Source organism: Poecilia reticulata, linkage group LG18 (genome assembly GCF_000633615.1).
Source record: "Poecilia reticulata strain Guanapo linkage group LG18, Guppy_female_1.0+MT, whole genome shotgun sequence".
Taxonomy (NCBI): Eukaryota; Metazoa; Chordata; class Actinopteri; order Cyprinodontiformes; family Poeciliidae; genus Poecilia; species Poecilia reticulata.
This window is the reverse complement of record NC_024348.1, coordinates 16,917,313-16,939,248: the sequence shown is the minus strand read 5'-3', so window position 1 is coordinate 16,939,248 and position 21,936 is coordinate 16,917,313. Positions and strand designations below refer to the sequence as shown.

At 39.3% G+C, this 21,936-nt stretch overlaps 1 protein-coding gene across 10 annotated transcripts in view; it reads left to right on the top strand.

The window, feature by feature from the left end:
- The window catches only part of col25a1 (collagen type XXV alpha 1 chain), a 194,387-nt gene that overhangs the window by 101,471 nt on the left and 70,980 nt on the right, over window positions 1-21,936 (top strand). For all 10 annotated transcript variants that reach the window (XM_008435851.2, XM_008435853.2, XM_008435847.2 and 7 more), the window contains exon 4: window positions 5,281-5,288. In XM_008435851.2, the coding sequence (XP_008434073.1) occupies window positions 5,281-5,288 (8 nt within the window). The remainder of the gene's footprint in view (window positions 1-5,280; window positions 5,289-21,936) is intronic.

Sequence of the window (21,936 nt, the reverse complement as noted above, 5' to 3'; positions counted from 1 at the left end):
CGGAAAGCCGCATCCACACTCCCTTCACCTGATAGAAAAGTGATAATGGGCTCTAGAATGTGCTGGCTTTCTACACTTGAGCACAGTGCAACAGAGCACGGCGAAAAAGGCTTGGAAACCAAAGTATTGCCCTTGTAAAAAAAAAAAAAAGGACTTATACAGGCAGGGTAAAGCAAAGGGAGCATGTCTGGATTCACAGGCTGGGAATCCAACAGTCTTTGAGGGGAAAATGTAAATAATAAAAAGCCGATTAAAGTTGAGAAAAATGAAATCTAATCAACTGCAGCTTTACTGTTTGAGTAATAAAGAGTAAATTAATTCCTTTCACTTTGATTTTCCTCTGACAAAGTTATTATCCTTTTCAAGGTCACTTTATACGTCTTGTAAATTAGTGTGGCGAGGCTCGGCTTTCCCAGGCTTCCTATTCGTGCAATGCAAAAAGTGTTCCAGTGCACCACTTCGGAGCCACGAGATGAAAACTGGGAAATGAAATGACAGAAAAAAACTTCAACGCTACAGCTAGCTGTGAATCTGAAACACCACTGGGTTTTGTTTATCCTCAACCTAACTTCCAAATAAACATCAATCCTGTCATCATATTTCTAAAGGCACCATTGTATAAAGACACTCCCCCCCCCCCCCATTGTAAACCAGAGGACATGTGGAGAATGTGAATAGTTTCCTCTTGACAAATCAATTGGAAATAAGCAAACCCACTCATTGTGTTTTGGACACAGTGATCGGTTAGACAATAGGAACAAGAAGCTTCGATAGTCTGTGTAATATCAAAATTGCATTTAAACTTTGGATGATGAATGTTGACAAAATATTGAGGTTTAGCAGATGCCAGCTGGGAACATAAACTCTGTCCAGTTTGACCACAACTTTCTGCGTAAATTAGTGGGATTTTAATGACCGTACCAACCAACAGTAACAAACGCTGTTATGGTGAGATGGATGGAAAAAGTTAAATGGTTTGCAAACGTCTTATAAATAAACATCTTAAACGAGCAACATTCGTTTTAAGCCCTTTTTGCAGACATTAACATTAACACGGACATTAACACGTTTTCTTCCAGGATTGCCCTGTAAATAACTCCATCCATCTTCCCAGCTTTCTGCTCTCTGCTAAAAAACAAACAAACCAAACATGCCCTTATGATGATGCTGCCACCACCATGTTTCTCTGAGGGGGCCGATGTGCAGTGTTAGCTTTATGGAGTTGTCCTGTCAGCTGATTCTCACACCTCAAGTGTGGATTTCTGCAGGTTCTCTGTTTGTTTACTGCCTCATTGGCAGCTTTTTCAGGGACATTTTCACAAAAAAATCTCAGTCGTTTCCCAGGGTTGTGTTTGTTTCCATTCACTTAAACGTGTCGCAAAACTGGCCTTCTTAGTATCTCATTTTCTGATCCCTTATTAGTAGTTTTGCAGTTGTTCTATATTTTATTTAGAAATTGGGATTGAAACTTATTCACAGTGTTATCCCTGATCAGTCTGCCATGTTCCTTGGTTGTCTTGAAGCAGTTTATTCACTCGTACTCTCGGTAATTACCCCATTTATACAGAAATTATGTTACACACATAACGATTATGCACTTGATTGAATAAAAATGAAGTTGTACTGGATTATTTGTTTTAGTATAACAATAAAGGGGGCAGAAAACAAGTTCATCCCAGATGTTTCTGATTTTTGTTTGTAACATCTTTAAACAGTTCATTCTTTTCCTTCTGCTTCACAGTAGTATACTACTTTATGCTGGTCAATCACGTAAAATCCCAATAAGATACAAACATTTGAATCTGGAAATTTTCAAGTTGTATTAATATTTTCACAGGAGACTACGACTCAATTATAGTTTCAGATTGCTGTTGTGTAAAAGTTAATATTTCCTTCTGGTCACATTTTACTTGGTTAAAAATTGGAGTACTTGCACTTTGTACTCCTAAATTTAACAATTTGAACCGCGATTTTCAATATCAGATCAGTTTTCTTGTGGACTAAAAGCTGAAAGTTTTTGTTCCTCTGATAATAAAAAGAAAGTTACTGATGAGCATATGTAATGAGTTCTTCACTATAAGCCGTTTGCTAATATCCCAGAAGTTCTCATCGCTCTGTTTTTACACTAAAGCGAGTCATATGTTTTTCATGATTCACTCTAACCAGAAGTATTCTTTCTAAAGGCAGAAGGAAGCTTTCAGGCCTTGCTGGAACTGACAGGAAGAAAAATTGGAAAAAATGGCAATACTTTCCAGTGTTAAATATGAATGAAATACTTCATAAGGATTACTGTGCTGCTTACTGCGGACGTATGGAAAAGGAAAAAAAAAAAAAAAGTGGGATGAATAAGGTTTTTGCCCAAGGAAACGCCACAGTGTCAAAATGTTCTAACAGGTAGTCATTGCTGGAAAGCTTTGGTTAAATATTTTCCTTCCCTCTGAACAATCAAGACTTGTTAGTTCGGTGCCGGCACCAGAGAAAGGAGCAACTGATCCTAGAACTGACAAGCCTCAGCACGTGAGTCTGACAGTGGAACAAACGGGTCAAGAATGGACTGCTAATGTCACCAAAAGGAAATTGAAAAGTCTTGTGCAGCACAATGCTTGATCCTTTGAGATTTATACAAAAAAGAAATTACGTGACTAAAACACAGGTGACATCTGTCCTGGCGTCATATTTCTAAAAGCAGCATTGTGTAGAGATTTTTTCCCCCCTTTTTTAGCCAAAGCAAATGTGGAGAATGTGAATAATTTCCTCTTAACAAAAGCAGTTGGAAATAAACAAACCCATTAATTGAGTTTAGCACACAGTTAGACAATAGGAACAAAAAGCCTAAACATTCTGGGTAATATCACAAACTATATTTAAATTTTGGATTACTTATGTTGACAACCATGACTAAAACACAGTCATGTGCATTCATTAAAATATAGCTGCAAAATGTTTTAAAATGTCTTTTTAAAATTTTTTTATTAAAGAAATACCGTATTTTCCGGACTATAGAGCAAACCACACTATAAGCCGCACCTACAAATAATTAAAAAAAAACTGGAAACGTACATATATAAGCTGCACCGGGCTATAAGCTGATGGTATCTCTGCCGCTCTCTGTCGACCTAATAAATCTGCTGGATTTACGGACGCAGTTCTGCGTCTCCACTTCCTAACCATGGTTTTGTTCATGCTGAGGTTACTGCAGCTCCTCTATTTCCCTCCAGTACTGCCAGATCGATAGCCCTCAACTTAAAAGCTGCATCATATGAGTTTGAAGCAATTCCTCCGTCGTGCCTGCTGCTAGCATGGCTGCCAGCATGGCAAGTGCTTGTTCTAAATGAAAATTAGCACTTTCTTCTTTGATTTCAAATTTTGACTTCCAATGAGTCACTTCCTGCTAAAGCGCCCCCTGGTAAAGCGTGGGGAAAAAGTAGCGGCTTATAGTCTGAAAAATACGGCAGAATTCACGCTGCAAAAATCCCCAATATCGTATAATTTGGTGTTTAAACTGCAGCCTCCTTCCTTCCTTGCACGAGTATAAAAATCCTTTGAACTATGGTGGACTTCAAAATAAGCGAAAGTAAAAAAATTTTATGGATTGAAACCTAAAATGTTTGGTTTAAATATATTTTCAGCCCCATTTTACTTTGATTCCCCATCCCAGAACAAATCCGTTTCAGTCCATTACCTTCTGAAATCACCTGTCTTCTAAACAGAGCCCACCTGTGTGTAGTTTATTCTCACTGTAAATCCAGCTGTTCTGCGAAGGCCTCACACGTTTTGTCAGCGAACATTAGTGAACAAACAGCAGTATGATGGCCGAGGAACACAGCAGACACAGCAGAGAGAAAGTTTGTGATGAAACAGCATCCCAGGCTTTCAACATTTCACTGAGCTCCGTTACATCTTTTGGTTCAAACTGGTCGGATTTAAACAGTTGACCATCCAGCAGGACAATGACTGTAATTTAATCTATTTCATAAAATCCCACTGAAATATAGTGACATTTATAGTTTAATGTACTTTTGCTAGATAATATTCATGTATACTTTTTACTTACTTTCCTTTCTGCACCTTTCTACTTTCCAACCTTTTCTTCCTTTTTCCCTACAAGCCTTCACTCTGACCTAAATTTCTTTCTTCCTGTTTTTCTTCCTTACTTCCTCTCTTCCTACTTTTTTCTTTTTTTTCTTCCCACTTGCCTTTACTCCTACCTAATTTTCCTGCTTCTCTTACTTCTGTTCTGCTCATCTTTCCCTTATACCTATTTTCAATACTTCTTTCCATTCTCCTTCCTTTTCTCTGTGCTGTCCTGAACTTTGATAACCTTTGCCTCAATGTAGGCAAATCTACGGCCCATAAAAACAACTTTTTTCCAATAACGTTGGCCAACAATTGAGACTGACTGGTGTCGGTCGATGGAAGAATGTGAAGCTGTTGATTACAAATACAGCTTTGAGTACAATGCTGTGTGTTTATAATGAATTATTTGAGCCTGTTTTGAATTAGATCCTCCAGATTTAATCATTGTAACTTCCCAAACAACTGATTTGTTATTGCGTCGAACCAAATCGCGCCCATTTATCACATTTTCTCATTGGTTTTGGTAGTTTATTCCAGACCGCTTGGTGAAAAACCATTTGATCACAGCCAAATGTGTCAGAAAACACACATTGGAGCAGATGTATTAAAACCAAAGTGGTCCCCTTTAATTCAATCGTCCATTAAACGGCACCGTAGAAGCTCGGCCCACTGAGCCTCAATCTCATGACTCCTTATGGGCCCCAGCTGTCAGAGCGATTTGGGCAAGTCATGAAGAAGAGCGGGCTGGTGGGACGTAGAGATTGTAAAGAAATAAAATCCCTTTTTCTCAGGGCTGAAGCAGCTGGGAACCTTTTTAATAAAAGCCCAATATTTGCTTGGTTCTGGGGAGTGCAGCATTTTTCCTCTCACACAGTCCTTTGAGCTCCAGTAATTGGGGAAAAAGTGTCACCTCACAAAAATCGTTGGAGATTTTTAACAAGCACACAACCCCTTGTATAATAAAATCAGAGCCACTTACAAATTTAGAATGTGATTGCCAGGCCTGGTGGCATTTTTCCCCCAACCTAATGGAAAACAAAGTTTTAGTTCCATGCTCAGGAGCATATTTTAGTGAAATAATTTATCTCTAAGTTACTATTCTCTTCTTTGACAGAGGGAATGAAGAGTTTCATGTCTAATGTCTTGGTGATTGTTTTATTCAGTTTGAAATAACACTAATAGTTGTTTTCTTCTCTCCTTTAGGTCCTCCTGTAAGTATTCCTGCTTTGTTTCTCCACTTTGAGAGATCGATGTGAAGGTAAAAACCCAGAAAATATTGATAAATGCATAGCACTTGAAAACAAAGGTTCCATGTCTATGATCCAGTGACTCCTCGCTGTGAAGGGGAGAAACGGCAAAACTCTTCTCAAGGTTGAGAAGAGGATGGATGAGCACACGCCTGTTTTTGTGCTTAATTCACCTTGAATTCATTTGTTTTCCTTGTGAAGTTGCCGGGCAACATGTCGGCAAGCCAAACATGCACAAAACAGTCCAGCATAAATGCTATGCAGAATATTCCTGAGACAAAATATATGCCTGAGCAATCCTCAGTGGCTACCAAAGATCAACCTGGTCAATCTGTCTGTCTGTCTGTGACAGAAGCCATTTTACAGAAGAAGAAACATTGAAATTATATTTGGGGATGTCCAGATGTGTTTTAAAAAGTAACTACTTTCGTCAGGAATGTCATATCAGAATAATTTTTTATTTATTTATTTTTTGGCATCAACGCTGATTCATTTACTGTGTAACAGTCCAATTAAACATTTAAGTTCTTAAAATCAAGCTAAGAGAAATCAGTAAAAAGTTTTTCGAGCCACTAGTAGAAGTGTTGTGATTTTGCCCTGTTCAGCTAACTCACCGCTAACAGCATTTTTTATGACAGAAGGACAGATATAAAATGTATTGAGTCAGATTTCAGAGCAGTTAATGTGAAACAGGCAGGAGCAGGTAAGAGTTTAAAAGACTTGGATTTTTTTGGGAAGACCTCACTAGATCAACAAAAATATGCAATTTTGCAAGCTGCAGTTTAAAAAAATGGACGGGTAAAATGTAACTGCACAACTTGCAGATGTTGCAACTAATCTAAAGTTAGACAGTAGACTAATGGGAGGCTTCAGCATTGTAGCTTAGGCTAAACTGTTGATGAAGATATTGTTCAAGTATTGGCTCAGGACAATTCTGGTGTTTAATTATGAGAATTTGGTTTGTTGCGCCCCTTTGGCAGCCGGTTTAACTTTAACATTGTTGACATGTTTCCTTGCATCCACTCACATAACCTTTTAGCACCTTTCTTCCGCACACAGGCTAATATTTTGAGTCAGTGGCATCCTAGAGAATGCTCCTGATGAACTAATTCATCAAGTCAATGGTCCTTGTTGTTTTCCATCTTCTCCTTGTTAATTTGGTTTTCTTTGAGCAATACGTTTTCCTGGCGATGGGAAATGTGCATTTGTGAAAAGTCTGTAGGGTCACAAAAATCTAGGCTTCACATGGTTGTATGGAGCAGAAGTTGAAGGAACCTCATTGATTAGTTAATCTGATACAATTCTGATAACTGTTTTTTCTTTTTATTTTGTTTATTGAACCGTCAAAGGGACACAGGTTTAAGCTCAGGTCTGCAGCATTACGAACCAAAACCACAGAGAAGATTAACCGACTAAGTCGTATTTACGTTCTCATAAGTCCATCAAAAATAAATGTTGTAGAAAACATCACGTAAGCAATAGTAATAGTTTTTGCTTTTCTGTTGGAGACAAAATCTGTTAGATTATGTTGCTTTTTTTTTTTATTAAAATGTTTAACTCCAACTCTTTACTCTTGTAGTAAAGGGGCAATCACAAAATCCAGTTTTTTTTTTAGTAGCAATGCAAATACATGCAATGGCCAGCTGGCAGGAGTTGAGTAATCATAATACATAATCAAATTTACCTCTTCATCACTGCCTTCCTCTAATAGGGACCCTTGTTGCTGTCATCTGGGCAGTCTGTTTTATAACATTCCTGCTACCATCATCCATCCCTGGCAGCTCCCAGAACCTGCAGAGATTATCTCACCTCATTACGCAGGCTGCGGATCACAGATTCACTCCTCAGAACAGATGGAAAACTTCAGAGTTTCCCCTAAAGATGAAGGAAAACACATACATGCACACATAAGCAGCAGGGTTGTGACAGCTTGCTTTATAACCAGGTCAAGCGGGCACCGCATGCGTACGTATGTGTGCGTGCCTCTGCTTTCCTTTTTTTTTTTTTTTTTGTACATAGCCCAGAGGCAAGTGTGGCTGAATAGGTATAATAGCGTGTGCCGACTGAGCTGTAAAAGTTGTAAGTTAATCCTCTGAGCCTTCTCAGACACTCGCTCGTGGGGCTCTGGGATATAAGTAAGTGCAGGTGGTCTTGCTTTTCAGCTTCTCTCGCCAGGCCTTACGGCTGACAAATGAAATCATTCTGTGAGATGTCTCGAAGTACGTCAGAAGTCCCAAAATTGTCTGAACCGTTAAGTTTTGCGATTCAAGAAGTTTACTGCCGTGCATAGAGGATGATTTACTAAAACAAATAGAATGTGTTCATTGTGTGAGATTATACATTTAAACCACTTGAGTACTTTGCAGGACTCTAGTTGTGACCAGCTGGTTGCAAAAAATAGCAATAAATATATAAAGTTGAGAAAATAATTGAATTGAATATTGAACATATTATGATTATTATATATTCGTAGCAACCCAAGTAATCCACATGCGTCGTAAAATTATATCAAAGTATTCTTTATATTCAAAGTACAATGAGTATTGAGTGGTCTTACTGAAACTGGTTACATTTTTAGATGTAAAAGTAGTTTTTGCCAATAAGTTCAAGATGTTTTTGCTATGGAAAGACGTTGCTAAGGTGGGATCTTGAAGGTTCTGGCGGCCTCTTCTCTGCCATCTTCAGTTTGTTCTACAGATTTCTAATTCAAGAAGATTCAAGTCAAGTGATTTACTAGGTCATTCTGGCAGCTGCCTAAACAGCAGCTGGGAGTTTCCTTGGCAGTGGGTTTGGGATCACTGTGTAGCTGAAAAATCCTTTAAATCCATACTTGGATTCTTTTCTACCAATGTCCCAGGACCGTTAAGCATTCACCCCCTTTGCAGTCACCTCAAGATTCATGGCACCATTTGTTTGAAAGATAGACCAACACCAGGATGGACCTTGAGTATTCTCTGAGCTCAGGAACCAGTTTGCTAAAATCCACAAGTACTTGAGGCCCCCTCTGAAAGAGCTTGTAACTGTCTAATTTAACAGTTTAAACACCGAATATAAATTAATATGCATTTCAATGCACGGTGGGAACCATCTTGGGGCTACTGCATAAACTAACATCTAGTTTTCCTTATTTCTGCTGCGGGGGGGGACAGACAATCAGTGCCAAGGAAAATAAATGACACTCCTAGATTGGCTTGTTTTCAGACATCATATAATAGCATGTCAACTAACATTGCTCCGAGTGTTTCCAGCTTCCCAAACTGCATTTTCTATCGACTATATTAAATATGCTCTTCAAAAAAGTGGTTAGTGGATCTTTTGCATATAAACAGGAGTTTTATTTCACAGAAAAATCCATAAAAAATGAGTTATTCTGTCTAATTGCATAAAACTACATTTGTGGATTAGTTTCTTTTGATGTATTTGCATTATGTTGATTACTTGGGCACCTTCTGACATTTAGAATGATTTTTTAAAATTTCATTTGCTATGGAAAACATTGACGTGTTTAATTCTTACTTTCCTGTGATAGTCCACTAAGCTAAATTTAGCCGGTACAGAAAAAAAACATCACCAGGGTGTCATGGTTTCATATTTTTAGAGATGGTTTTCAAGTAATCCTGAACTTTGGCAAGTGGCTTACCCAGCGCTAACCAAATCTAAGCGACAAGCATTGTGCGTGGTTGCGTGTGGTTTCTCATTTCGCATGCCCACCCGCGGATTGCAGGGGACACGTCGCTATAAATATTCAACAGCTCCAACTTTAACTCAGGAGCACTACGAAAATTGTACACAGTCCTCTGGTCCCTCCAAACAAACCGGCCGCTGTGGAAGACGTCACCACGGATCTGCATGACCTAATTGTTGTTCTTTAAAACTGATAAATGGACAAGAATGCACGGTTGTTAACTTCAGTAGGACTGAACCCCTTTAGAAGCTTGAGTTTCCAGTTACACATGGAGAAGTCATTTGCTTTTGTTTTGATTTCCACTTTATTCCCACAGTTTGAGCACTTCTGTCAGTTTTGCAGCGTAGGATAGTTGTTGGACGATGCTTTGCTTCATACCTATTCAACTTCTGTGGTTCAAAGAACCAGAGAAGTCAAACAAATGAATTTGACAAGCAGATATTGGTTAAAAGTACAGTCACATAAACTGTACATCTTTTGTCTACTACTAACACTATTTTGCTAATTTTTCAAATAGAAGTTACAGTCTGAAGTATAGAAATAAACAAAGAAAAAATAAGAAGTGAAATGTTTTGGGGTTTTAAATAGTACTGGAGACATTTGCAAGTTATATAAAGTCAAAAGCAAGAAATAAAAAAAGGCTTTCAAAGAAATATACAAAAAAAACACTTTAAAATAAATTTATCAATACCAGATATTATAAATTCTAAATACTCAGCAAATACTTTAGCAAGTTTTAGAGATATTTTGTAATCTTACTTGTAAATGTGGAAGAAGGGAGAGTCCTGCACCCAGGAAACATTCGAGAGCAGAGGAACTGAAAAACTTTCCTTTTCTGAAAAGCTTAGCAAAAACAACTAATACTCTCTGAAAAATGTTCTTTTGGGTCGATAGGAAAAAATAAGCCATTTAAATTTTGCGAGGCTTAGGTCAGTGAGGGCTTTGTGTGTTATTATAGGAAACTGAAATGTATTTTAAAATTAACAGGGAGCCTGTGCAGAGATGCCAAAACTTGGAGAAACGTGATCTCTGTTGGCAGAAGTAGCTCGAGCTGCGGCTGCAGGGTTCTCAATCAACTGCAGGATGTCAAAGGTCAGCTAGGAGAAAGCCTGGGGAGGAAACGCGAGCTAACAGCGACTCGAGAACTCGGACGAGGAGCGGATTCAAGAGCTAATTTCTCTTACCTAAAATGACCCCGGCTATTGTCGCTCTCTGAACCAGTTTCACACAGGATGAGAAAATAACCTAATTAATTTGCTGCTGCTCTCTTGCGACCTGACAAACAGGTGCTCCTCTGCTTTCTTTCCTTTGTCTTTTGCTCTTTCATCGTGCGCTTTAGGTTCGCAGCACATTCTCTTGGCATTCCCTTTACTATGAAACCTTTGCACATTAAACTCTGATGCTACCACCACAGGTTTCATTCCTGCTCTACAGATTCAAATCCTAGATAACCGAGTTATGAACCCTAAAACAGTAAAGTGCTTCAAGTTGGAATAAGCTATTGGTTTGACTGGAAAATGTACTTGAAAATAGATGACTTGTGTTTTCTCTATGTGAGGCACCCATAGTGCAACACTCCAGCTCCAGCCTTCCCAGTCGGAATTCCGACTTCAGGGAGCATTGTTCTTGTTTTTCCAACTAGAAACCTGGAAAGTCTGAGTTTACAGAGAAAGTACAATAAAATATCGCTGTACTAGTTAAACTTGAGCCTTTGTACGGCCAGATGCTTCTGATCTGAGTGAAAGTGTTCACATAATTAAGTATATGACATATTTGAGGTGCAGTTATCAGGGTCCTTTTCTCATCTTTCTGGGAAGATGAGAACGGTTCATGTGAAAAAATAAACCTCACCGCTGAATGTGCACACCATTTAGCACCAATCAGGCATAAAACACCGCCCGAGAGACTGCACTCGACTACTCGCTTACACTGACGTGTTTTCTCTTCTTTTTTTTCTCCAAAGCACAGACTGAAATGTCACATCAAATGAACATTAAACCGAGAAACTAATATACCTTGAAATCTGATTAAAACGGAGAGACTTTTGAAATTGCGACGATGCCGGAATGGAGAAAAAAAAAGAAAGAAAGAAAAGAAACACTCGTGTCATTTACACCGGCGTCTCGGTTACAATGCAACACAAGCCATCTCTAAAGTTCAGCCATGTTTGCAGTCGGGTAAATAAAGCCGGATATTTCTGCATCTGCATTTGACAAGTAGCTTCCACCTCCCTGCTTCATCAGCTGAGATTCCTGGGATGCAGTTAGAGGATGATCTGTCACGACGTATGAATTATGCATCTGCAATACAGCGATTAGAGGAAGTGTGGCGGCGAAGCGGAGGAGCCCAGGCACCCTCAGCCCTTCATTCCTCATCTGATATTCACCGCAGCTCCACACCTGTTAATAAAACATCTTTCCAGCAGGACTTTGATCAGTTCTGCTCATCTGCCACCGTACTAAACTTGGCTAAAGTCAAGGGGAGCATCTGCAAAACTCACAAGTTTTGTTGATGTTAGTTTTTTTTTTTTTGCCGCATTAACAACTTGAAACAGAAAGAGCATGTCTAGATGCAGCTCCCTGAAAAAGTTTTTTTTCCCCTCTTGAACTTTTTTACTCGTCTTTTTTTTCACAAGCATAATTTGTGAAACTGACTTGGAGAAGGATTCATGGTTTTCAAAATGATTTTTTTTTTTTTTAATCTGTAAAGCATTGATCGTTTTTGAAATCAGGTCCCAGAGTAGAAAACTTTCAAAACTTTTCAAAATGATGATGTCAAACCTCCATCTCTCTCTCTCTCTGTAACTCCCTAAGCACCTCCCACTCATAAACAGCAAGCGTGGCGGTGTTCGGTGTTGTGTTTTATGCTGCGACCAGTATTGGCTTTGCTGTAGCTGAACAGCAAAGCTGAGCTCCAACTTCCTAAGAAGAACCACATGTTCACCATTTGCCGTTTACTTCACGAGTTCTTTACACACGCCGGATGTTTTGTGTTCTGCGACATTGTTATACTGCCACCAATTTGCCCAGCATACCTGCTACTATCATGGTGTTTTCTGTGGTATCGCATCCTGTCGTTGGTATGCACGTTTTTCTTAATCGCTTGCAAAGATTTCCGTTGTTCTAATCCATGTAGACCTGGCCCGAGTTACGCACAGGGTGACTAATTGCTAATTAGCTCACTTTTTAAGGCAATGCGCACCACTTTGCGTTTCTGCATCTTTCGAAATTGCAATAAAATCTGTGGCTTTGCAAGCCACTGTACGCAACGTTAAATAAAGGAGAACAGAAAGACGCATAGGAGACCCTGCTCAAAGCTGAGAGTGAACCTATGTGACAGCATGTATCTGGGCTCGTAAGGGCAGTGGTGCCCGAGGAAGCTGGCTTGCACTCAGTGTGACCACATTAATAGCTTGACCTTTTTAGCTATGAGTTGCCTGCTCAGTCAGTGCCCATCAGCTGTAGCTGTTTTCAGCAAATGATGCTCAGGGTAGTGGTTCACTCACTGGGATGTGAGGCAGTCAGCAGGATGCTTCTGCTGAGCAGGCTACAGACTCACAGGAGAACTTACACAGTTTAAATTTTATGCTCATTGTTAAAGTACAAAAAAAAAAAGTTTCACATTCTTTGAATTTACATTAACTTTCCTCCAGCTCACAACATCTAATGATGAGAAATGTAGAGCACCGAGTGTGGTGGTGTTTCTTAATAGAACGAACAGAAGACCCGGGCAGGAGTAAAGCACTTTCCCACCTGGAACATTGTACATTCTTCTGAATTTCATTTCCACAACAAGAGCTTTCTGGGTCAGACGTTCGCTCGCGTATGTCACGGGGAACAATTTGAACTTTTTCTGTTTATAGCATGTTTAAATGTCTCTCTGACACTTCCCTACAGAAAAACCATCCAAGGTTGATTTACGTTCTGATGTTCGCTCACACTCGATATGCACATCTACAATCGGTCGAGCGCTATCGGTTTCATTTTTTTTGCTTAGTTCACATAGTCCCCGCTCCCACAGGGACATCCGACACATAACAACAAACAGACACACGGGACATGCTCGCAAACGCTCACACACACACGCACACACACACACACACACACACACACACACACACACACACACACACACACACACACACACACACACACACACACACACACATTAAAGATATTTTATGCCGGCTAATTGTGATACACTGTGAATATGGGAACCAGATGCCATTCCCAAGACGGTTTTCCAGTGTGGTTTTCCTATCCCTGCCTAACCTCTGCGTCCAGATTCCCGCGACGAGCACCAGCCACTTGTGGTCGTCCCCTCCTGCCCATTCTGCTCTGATTACTCACATCCCTGTCCTCCATTAGTTTCCTGCCTTGAAGAGAAAAGTTCCCCCAGGGCCCACGCTAATATGACCGAGAGTTCCCATGCAGAACTAACAGATGGAGGTCTACTTAAAGATACGAGGATATCTTTCAGTCTGTAGCAAGTTTACGTGTCTTTGCTTAGATGTGTGTGTTGGAATGGCTTTTCCCAGCTCATATGTTGAAGTAATCACGGAGCTGAAAGAAACGCGCCAAGGTTTCGCACTGTGTGTGTTGAAATTATGCAACCGTTCAGGTGCAAAAACAGAGGAGGATCCTGGCATCGAGTTAAACAACAGAGGAGGTTCAGAGCAATGCAGTCAGTGGTGAACTCGTACGAGGTCGTGCACTTTTTCTTTGAATTCTTTGGATCGTTCGCATGCCAAGTAGGGATGCACAAGTTGCTTGTGCAGGTTTCCAGAACTGGTTGATTTCATAGCTTAACTTGTGATTGGCAGATCTGGTTTTCTGATTTTAGTTTTAGTCTGTAATGCACCAAAGCTGAGGGCTGCAGCTTCTGTTCATTTCTTTCTTGTGTGGGTGTACCTTCTGTTGTCGGTATGGTATGGGGATGAAGTTTGTGACTTTCACCCAAATGCCTCTAAGATTGTTCGTAAGATTGTTGAGGGAATGACACCTGGCAATGAAAACACGTTTTCTTATCTTACAACAGCTGAAGATCAACCTCACCATGAACAGGATTATTCTTCACTGATTACAGTTTACGTTTGTAGATGTTTTTTTTTTTTACATTGTTAGAAAAAATAAACGCCAATAATTTGCACATTCATCACTTTCGATTGGATGAAGCATGGAAGCTGCAAAAAGACTGGATTGGGTAATTCTACACTGGACAGAAAGATCATGGAAAAATAATACACTCACTTTGCCTTTGTTTGCATTTGAGTGACAAACCTTTGACAACTCAAAGAATATTGCTCAAAAGTGTCCTGAGCTCAAATGCCATATGTAAGGCTTTTGTTCACTTTGTACCCTTATCCAGGAACTTGCTGCAGGAAACTTTCAAATCGACTGAATTTAAATCCAAACAAAAATTCCTTGAGGCCGATTCAATGGCATGTGCCTGTTTATAAATCAATCGATCACATTTTATTTGTGTAGCACATTTCAGCAGGAAGGCATTTCAAAGTGCTTTACATCATTAAACACGAAAACACAGAGTCATGCAACATTGAACCAACAATCAAAAACATTATCACTGCTTCTCGTTTTCTTTTAACTGTGTGACTGTTTGTATTTCCTAATGCCTCTTGGCCAGGGCTCCCTTGAAAAAGAGGCTTTTAATCTCAAATGGGATTTTATCCTGGTAAAATAAATGAAGAGTAAAAAAAAAAAACACAGGAGGCAGATGCTCTTTTCTGAGCTAGTAGAAAACAGGATTTATTAATATGGAGAAAGTTTGGCTCAAGCTTGAAGCATACACCTTTGAACAAAAAAACAAAAAATGTTCTGGTGTTTATTTGGAATGGTACCAAGACCACCTTCTTGGTATCCACTGCTTTTAAAACAGCTCAGATGTTAAAAATCCCCTTAATTTAACTTTACAGCAGCAGGACAAGTCGAGTCAGATCGGGATGGGTCAAATGTGAAACCGAAAGTGAAACTGTTACAACTCAATCTAAAATTAGTTTGGTTACGTAATCATCTGACCACTTTGGGTGCACTTGTGGAGCTTTGAAATTTAATTCCCAGGTGGTCAATTGATTGCTCAATTAAAAAAAAAAAAATCAATGTGGTGACTTCACAGAGAAGTAACATACTGAGTCACGACACAGCAGAACACTGTGGATTCCACCCCATTGATTTCATGGTACAATTCAGAATGTGAGATTAGAAAGTGGATACATACACACTTGACAGGACTTGATTTCCCTCAAAATGTGATTCACTTGATCATGTTTAGCCTCCCATACTGCAGTTATCAGAACAGCATGCATGGCAGGAAAGGAACCGGTGAAGCAGCTTTTTGAAAAATGGTCAAACTTAAGCTGAGAGACTTACTGTGCCCCTCCACATCATTCACCTCCTGAAGTTAAATACATTTCTACGCCATGTGACGGCATTGGCCTACTGCCTTAGATATGGCCGTTTTGTGTGAATATTGCTTTTCTGCTTGATGAGGGAAAACAATTGAGCTTTCGGTGCTGTGAATCTAAAACTACAATAACGACATAAGGCATTCCATAGTTTACAAGCTGCTTTTAGTTCTTTCAGAAAAGATGTAACAGCATATTTATGAAAACACTGCCAAGTTAAGTCGTTCTCCAGACTCTTGTAAAACCTAAGCCCATCTTTTCAATTCACTGCATGACAAACACAACGTACCTCTCAACTGCATAAATTGCGTCAATCACAGCTCACCTCTTCCAGATCTCTGCTTTGTCCCTCCTCCCTCTTAAGGATGACCTGCACCCCTTCACCTGCCCCTTCTTCATTTATTTGCTTCTTGTCAACACTCGGTGCATGAAAGATTACTCGGCTTAGCTCCCAGTGTACGGATATATTTATTGATACTGTGTAGCCGTGTGGGAGAGAGCTGTAAAGGTCCTAAAAGCGGTAGTTTTTTTGGCTGGAGCCTTTAGAGATGCCAGTGCCTCAGGGTGAGATGATTGGATCCATGTGGCCAGCAGTTTGGGCTTTAGCAACGGCAGCCTGCCCAGTTGGCCCGGTTACTGCACGGAGGATGTGAGCTCCGTTTGATGGACTGCTGCTCTGAACCCCGAAATGTTTAACTGGTCACTCCGATGAAAACTAAGACGACTGCACCCAGACAGAGGTTACACGCTGATCTCCCTTGTTACTGACGTTTTGTATCTTGTTGTATTATGGTAGATTGCCTCTCGCAAAAAAAATAAAATAAAATAAAATGTACGAGCAGCTCTCAGCCAAACCCGAGAGAAATTACTTTGCTCATGTCAACAACGGCTAAAGATGTGGATGCAAGCCAGCCCCCTCGCCTCCTGTTGAGCTTTCATCCATTATGTTTGCAGTACATTACAGTAGGAGAGGAATGTGAGACAATTTTGATTTGCACCGACTGAAATGGGCTGTTTTGTAACTTGTAATTTGGTATGAGTGGTTTCTAAAATTACACTCCAACAACGCCAATGTTGCTAAATACAAATATGTTGGAAATGAGAAATACGGGAAAGAGAGCAAATAAATGAAAAAGAAAACTTATTGGAGAAACAGAAATTTCATGACATTTTCCACCATTGCTTTAAATACCTTTAAACAGCCACTCGATGACTTTGTGGTTGCTATTTTGGGGGAACTAAGCATCTGAGAGTAAAAGCTATGGGTGGGTTTTTGGTTTGACTCTAATCAGTGTTCTCTCCAAAAAAACATCACAAATAATTAGCAGTGCTCACTCGCCTGAACAAAATTTGGCATTATAAATCTCTTACCAATACAAAAGAGGGCTTTCAAATATTTCTACAACAAAAGTTCCACTTCAGCTGCACAGCAGTATAAAACAGAATTTTATTTCCTGCGGATACAAGCATCGATACGCAGGCAAAGCGTGGTTTAACGGAAAAACCTTCAATGAAAAGCAGCACACTGCAGCATTTTCTGTAGCTCTTTACCCACATATGCACCTATGGTAGCATGGATTTTGATTTGTTCTTCTGCACAGAAATGTATCCTCTAGATTTCTTGGCTGCCCTTGAGCAACCAGAAGCTTCTGCTCCCTCCAACTGGTTTATCTAAAGGATTACAATGTAGACACAGGCTAAGCCAGTGATTCTTTATTACGCTGCTCCTTTGTTACCTTGGCGGGTTGTCTGATTTTTTTGATTGTGGCTGATGATGTAGAAGCCATCTTCTGTGTTCTGGTTTAGATAAAAGTTTTCTTGTCCAGGATTTTACTGTACAAGGTGGTCTGTTCGATGGGAAATCAGTTCACCCTTTGCTTCTGCGTACGCCTTGTACCTTAGTAGAAAACCAGCCTACAAGCATAGCGCTCCCTCTCCATGTTTAGCTGTTGATGTTCTTTGGGTGATATTTTCCTTTCCAGCATGTTGGGTTGATCCAAGAGAACTTAATTTAGAATTTTAGCTGAGAACAATACTGTCCCTGAACCTGTTCTGAATCACATTTAGTTCAGGGGTCTCAAACTCCAATCCAGTGTTCAACTTTTAAATGTCTTTCTGATTGAAAGGACAGAATTGCATCCTTGTCATGCATTAAGATGTTCTCTGGCAAACCTGAGATGGGTTGTTACTTTACATTTCATGTTTCCTATTCTTATTATCACCCTCAACCCCATTGGGCAATATCTTGCAAGAGGCTCCAGACGCAGCACTGTTGTCACTAAGTTTCTTGCGGATGGTCTTGGAGCCCATTCTAACTTGGGCTCCCATATTTGTCCTCTCATATTTGTACTCTTGTCCATCGTTGCTGAAAGGTTGGAACAGAAGAAATGTGTGTCTCATACACTAACAATCTGGAATCATGAGTGCAATAATTGACTAACTGATTCGACTACATGAGACACAGACACAATCATTCTGTGGGAAACGAAATCCTTGCTTGTTGGTTTATTATCTTTCACCCTATTAGACATTTTTTTATTATCTTATTTTCCTTTTTATTTTATTCCCTGGATTTTTTTTGGGAGAATATCTGTCATGGTTACAATGAAGCTAAAATTGTGGTGTTTGTAAGTTGTCAAGCATGCCTGACTACAGATTTCTTCTGCTTATGGAAGTTATTAATCAGCTTTGTAAAACAGGCTTTGAGGCTGGATATTGTGTGAAAATTAGAAATGCAGGGGCAATAACAGAAAAAAGTCATAAGTAATTTAACTGTGAAGTAGTATTAAAAGGGGGTATTGCACAAACTTTTTTTGCTTTATATCATTATTCTCTCATCAAAAACATACTTGGAGGGTTGCTTTGACTCATTCTTGAATGTTTGAAGAATACTTAAGATATTTCAAACATCTTGAGGATGTTAAGATGTTTGACATCTTGACATCAAACATTTGGGGGTTCCCAAACACGTGCATATATAATGCGTCCCCTTATTAACCCAAAGATCCGGTTTAGAGAATAGTCCCCACATATTACCCCACCTCTCAAAAAGACTAACATTTCTAAAGCTAGTACTAATACCAAAATCATATCATGACATCATAAACTATCATACTAAGAATGAAAGGCTGCAGTTGTAAAAACGGTCTTCTCTTGAGTTTGAAAGGAATTGGTAACCTGTCGATCAAACTTTACTGGTGAAGTAAGTCTGTGAAGGTCAATAATTTAAATAACATACAATGTAGTTTCTGGAGACTTGTGAAAGTGACTAAAACAACTGTTATTTTTATGGTTGAATGGTAACATCATTGGTAAAATACAATAAAAGCAATTTTAGAAAATGACAATAGTGTACTTTAAAACAGCAGTGAATTCTGGTGCTGAATAGCAGCACTTTACTGTTAACCTTACAATAACTGCATTGCCAGTGTAACGAGCTTTTCAAAAGGTACATCGAAAACAGATTTCCATGCCAGAGTCCATTCACCGAACATCATTTACTCTTGATTTTAATATAAAGTGATGTAAGTGACATTGTCAGATTTGTAGGACACTGTTCTCTGCACTATTTGAGGTTTTGGCTGATGTTCCCTTTGCCTTTCCCATGGTTTTCCCACAGACCCGTCCATATTTCTGCCCCGCTCAGTTTGAAAGGGTGGCAGAGGTTTCCTTCTGTTTTTTATACCAAGAGCCAATTCAAGACTTCCACAGGAGACCTTGGTCATGGTTTGGCTTCAAAATGAGAAGCTACCCATGTGTCTACAAAAAGGAAAAAAAAAAAAAAGATTCAGGTCAAGTGGTCCACAAAAAATCTAATCTGTACCTTTGCACCCAGTAGCCTCTTGACTATAGGAACACAAAAACAAAGATGGAGCTCAACCAGTCTCCAGTTTAAATATTCTCAGGAAAATTTCTTAAACTTTAATATTGATTTTTTAAATAGTTTTTAAATAGTATCTTCCAGCAAACACAAAGTAAATATAGACTTACATGTTTAGTTCCTTTAAAAACCATTGCAGGAATCTAAAACACTTACATGCTCAGTATTAAACAAAGATATTGATATTGTTAGTAAAAGCAACAGTGTATTCGGACTGGGTGTTTAACAGGTATTAATCTTACCAGTTATATAGTTTAATGAAAGCTGGGTAACTCAAGTTTAGAGAAACAAGTTGGCGTCCAGGGCACCTGTTTACCAAGAGTTGGGATAACAGTTAATAGTTACTTTGTTATTGGGATGGCCTGGAGAAACTGGCCTAAGTGGAAGATAATGTGAAGATGTTTCCTACAAAGTAAAATGTTGAAGAAAAAAATTGTAGTGATTATTTAAGGTTTTTGTGCCAAATGTCTAGAAATGCCCAGTCCTGGACAATTCATGTAAGGGATTTCGTTTTTGTTGCTATCCAGACCACAGGCACAAGAGCATTTCAGTAAGTCTCTATTCAATAGGTCCGTTTAAATTAAACTAAAAGAGTTGTATTCTTTAAGAGATTGCCATGAATGCACAGAAATGATTACCCACAAAGAACTAACAGTTTACATACTATGCAAATTAAGAGCTAAACTCTTTTGATGAAGTAAGTTTCAAATGCGAAACAAGCACATTTGATCAAACGGAAAAAGCAGCTTGAGCTTTGGAGGACGTGCTAGCAGGATGAAGAGGAGTCAGAGTTGAATCTGTAATAAGTTGTGAAGAGCATCACACACAGGTGCTGATTAGCAACCCTTTGGGGAGTTGGACTAAAACCAAGAAGCGAAAGCGACGGTTTGACAAGTGGAAATTCCTCTGAAATACAGTTGGTTCCTTTGAAATAATCTGCCAGGAGAGTTATTTAATGCGCTCGATAAAAGGCTTTGATTGCACCTGCGTGAAGCTTTTGGAAAAGCTTCGGTGGGTGTTGTCTCCAAATGACGTGCAAATGATGAGTTGTGTAATGATCGGGTGCACACTGTATTGAAAGAAGCATTTGATCCATAAAGCAGGATGAGCCAAATGAACTTCTGCCAGTGATTGTCGGCGCTTTGTTGACTGATTAAAATGTTCTGGTTGCAATTACGAGAATAAGTGTCCAGACAGTAACAGATCTTAAAAGGCACATCGACTCTCAGTCAATCTGTACAGTCCTTACCAATAAAATTTACAATTTTGGACACTAGCAGGAGAGTTTTGAGGCTGGTTGTGAGGTTAGAAGTTAATATTAAAGTTAGATTAGACTGATGGTGACCATAAAACACGTAGTCAGAAAGATTAGCATTTAATCTCCATTTGTTTTCAACCAATTTGTCAGAAAATTACTCTCACGTTTGAAACGCCTTCATATTTTCCTACTATAACTCATAAACAATACGAAGAAGAAGAAATATGGAGGAATTTCAGCAAAACCCAAGCTTGGCACCTGCACTATCCGCTTCCTCGCATGGCTCCGCATCAAAAAAACACCATCTATCAAATGTAACAAGAGTTACATCCACGGATGCAGTTAAACACAGCACTGGCCAAAATACAAGGTTCATGTTCATCAGGCAGAGGAGACTTCTCAGGACTCCGAGGCGTCTGCGATGGACCATTGAGAAGTGGAAACATGCACTGTCTGGGAGAAATGAATACCTTGTGCTACAGACCAAAACAGAAAAGGAACATCCAGGCTGTCATCAGCCAACTGTCCGAAATCCAGGGTCTGTAAAATCAAGCTGTCAAGTTTGAACATTTATGCTGCTTTAAGTGAAGCAGAAGTCAAAGTGAACAGAATTGCTTTGTTTTTCTTTCTACACTTTTATTACACCTATTTGTACTTTATTGCCCCCTATTCTTCTTTTTTCTTTTTTTTTTACTTAAAAATCCAAACATTATACATAGTAAATTTAACAGAAAAATACAATTCACTGTGCTCATATTGTGTTAAAAACCATCAAAAGGATTTTTTTTTTAAGTCATCAAAGAAATTGAAGTTTCATGTCTCAACTGCAACTTGATCGTGCAGTTGGGAAGTTGGTCGTCTGATCTTGGCATCTCTGAGGAAACGTGAAGAAAAGACAGAGATTCAGGGAATTGAGCCATTCAGAAATTTGAAAGTCAGCAAATCTGTTCTCTGACATCTTGGTGAGGTTTGTACTCTAGTAAGAAAATGGACACCTGTAATTTGCACAACAACATACCCTGACACATCAGTATTTCCGTATTTTCTTATGACAGGGGGTCTCCAAAGCGCGACCTGCAAGCCATTTGTGGCCCTCCGAATAATTGTGTCCAAGAATGGTTCAGGGACCAGCTGTTTTTTTTCACATTTTTTAGGGTGAGACTGTTGGATACAACACAAAGTGTGTCTCTTTTTATAACCATGTTTCTGCTTTCATTATAATTAGGACCCCAAACATCCCCTTAACACAACACCCAATGATTAAATACAGCAAGTATTACCAGTGTCCCATTCTTGTTGCTAAACATAGATTGTGGTATATATATATAAAAAAAAGTTTTTAGCCCAAAATCAAAATCATTGGACCCA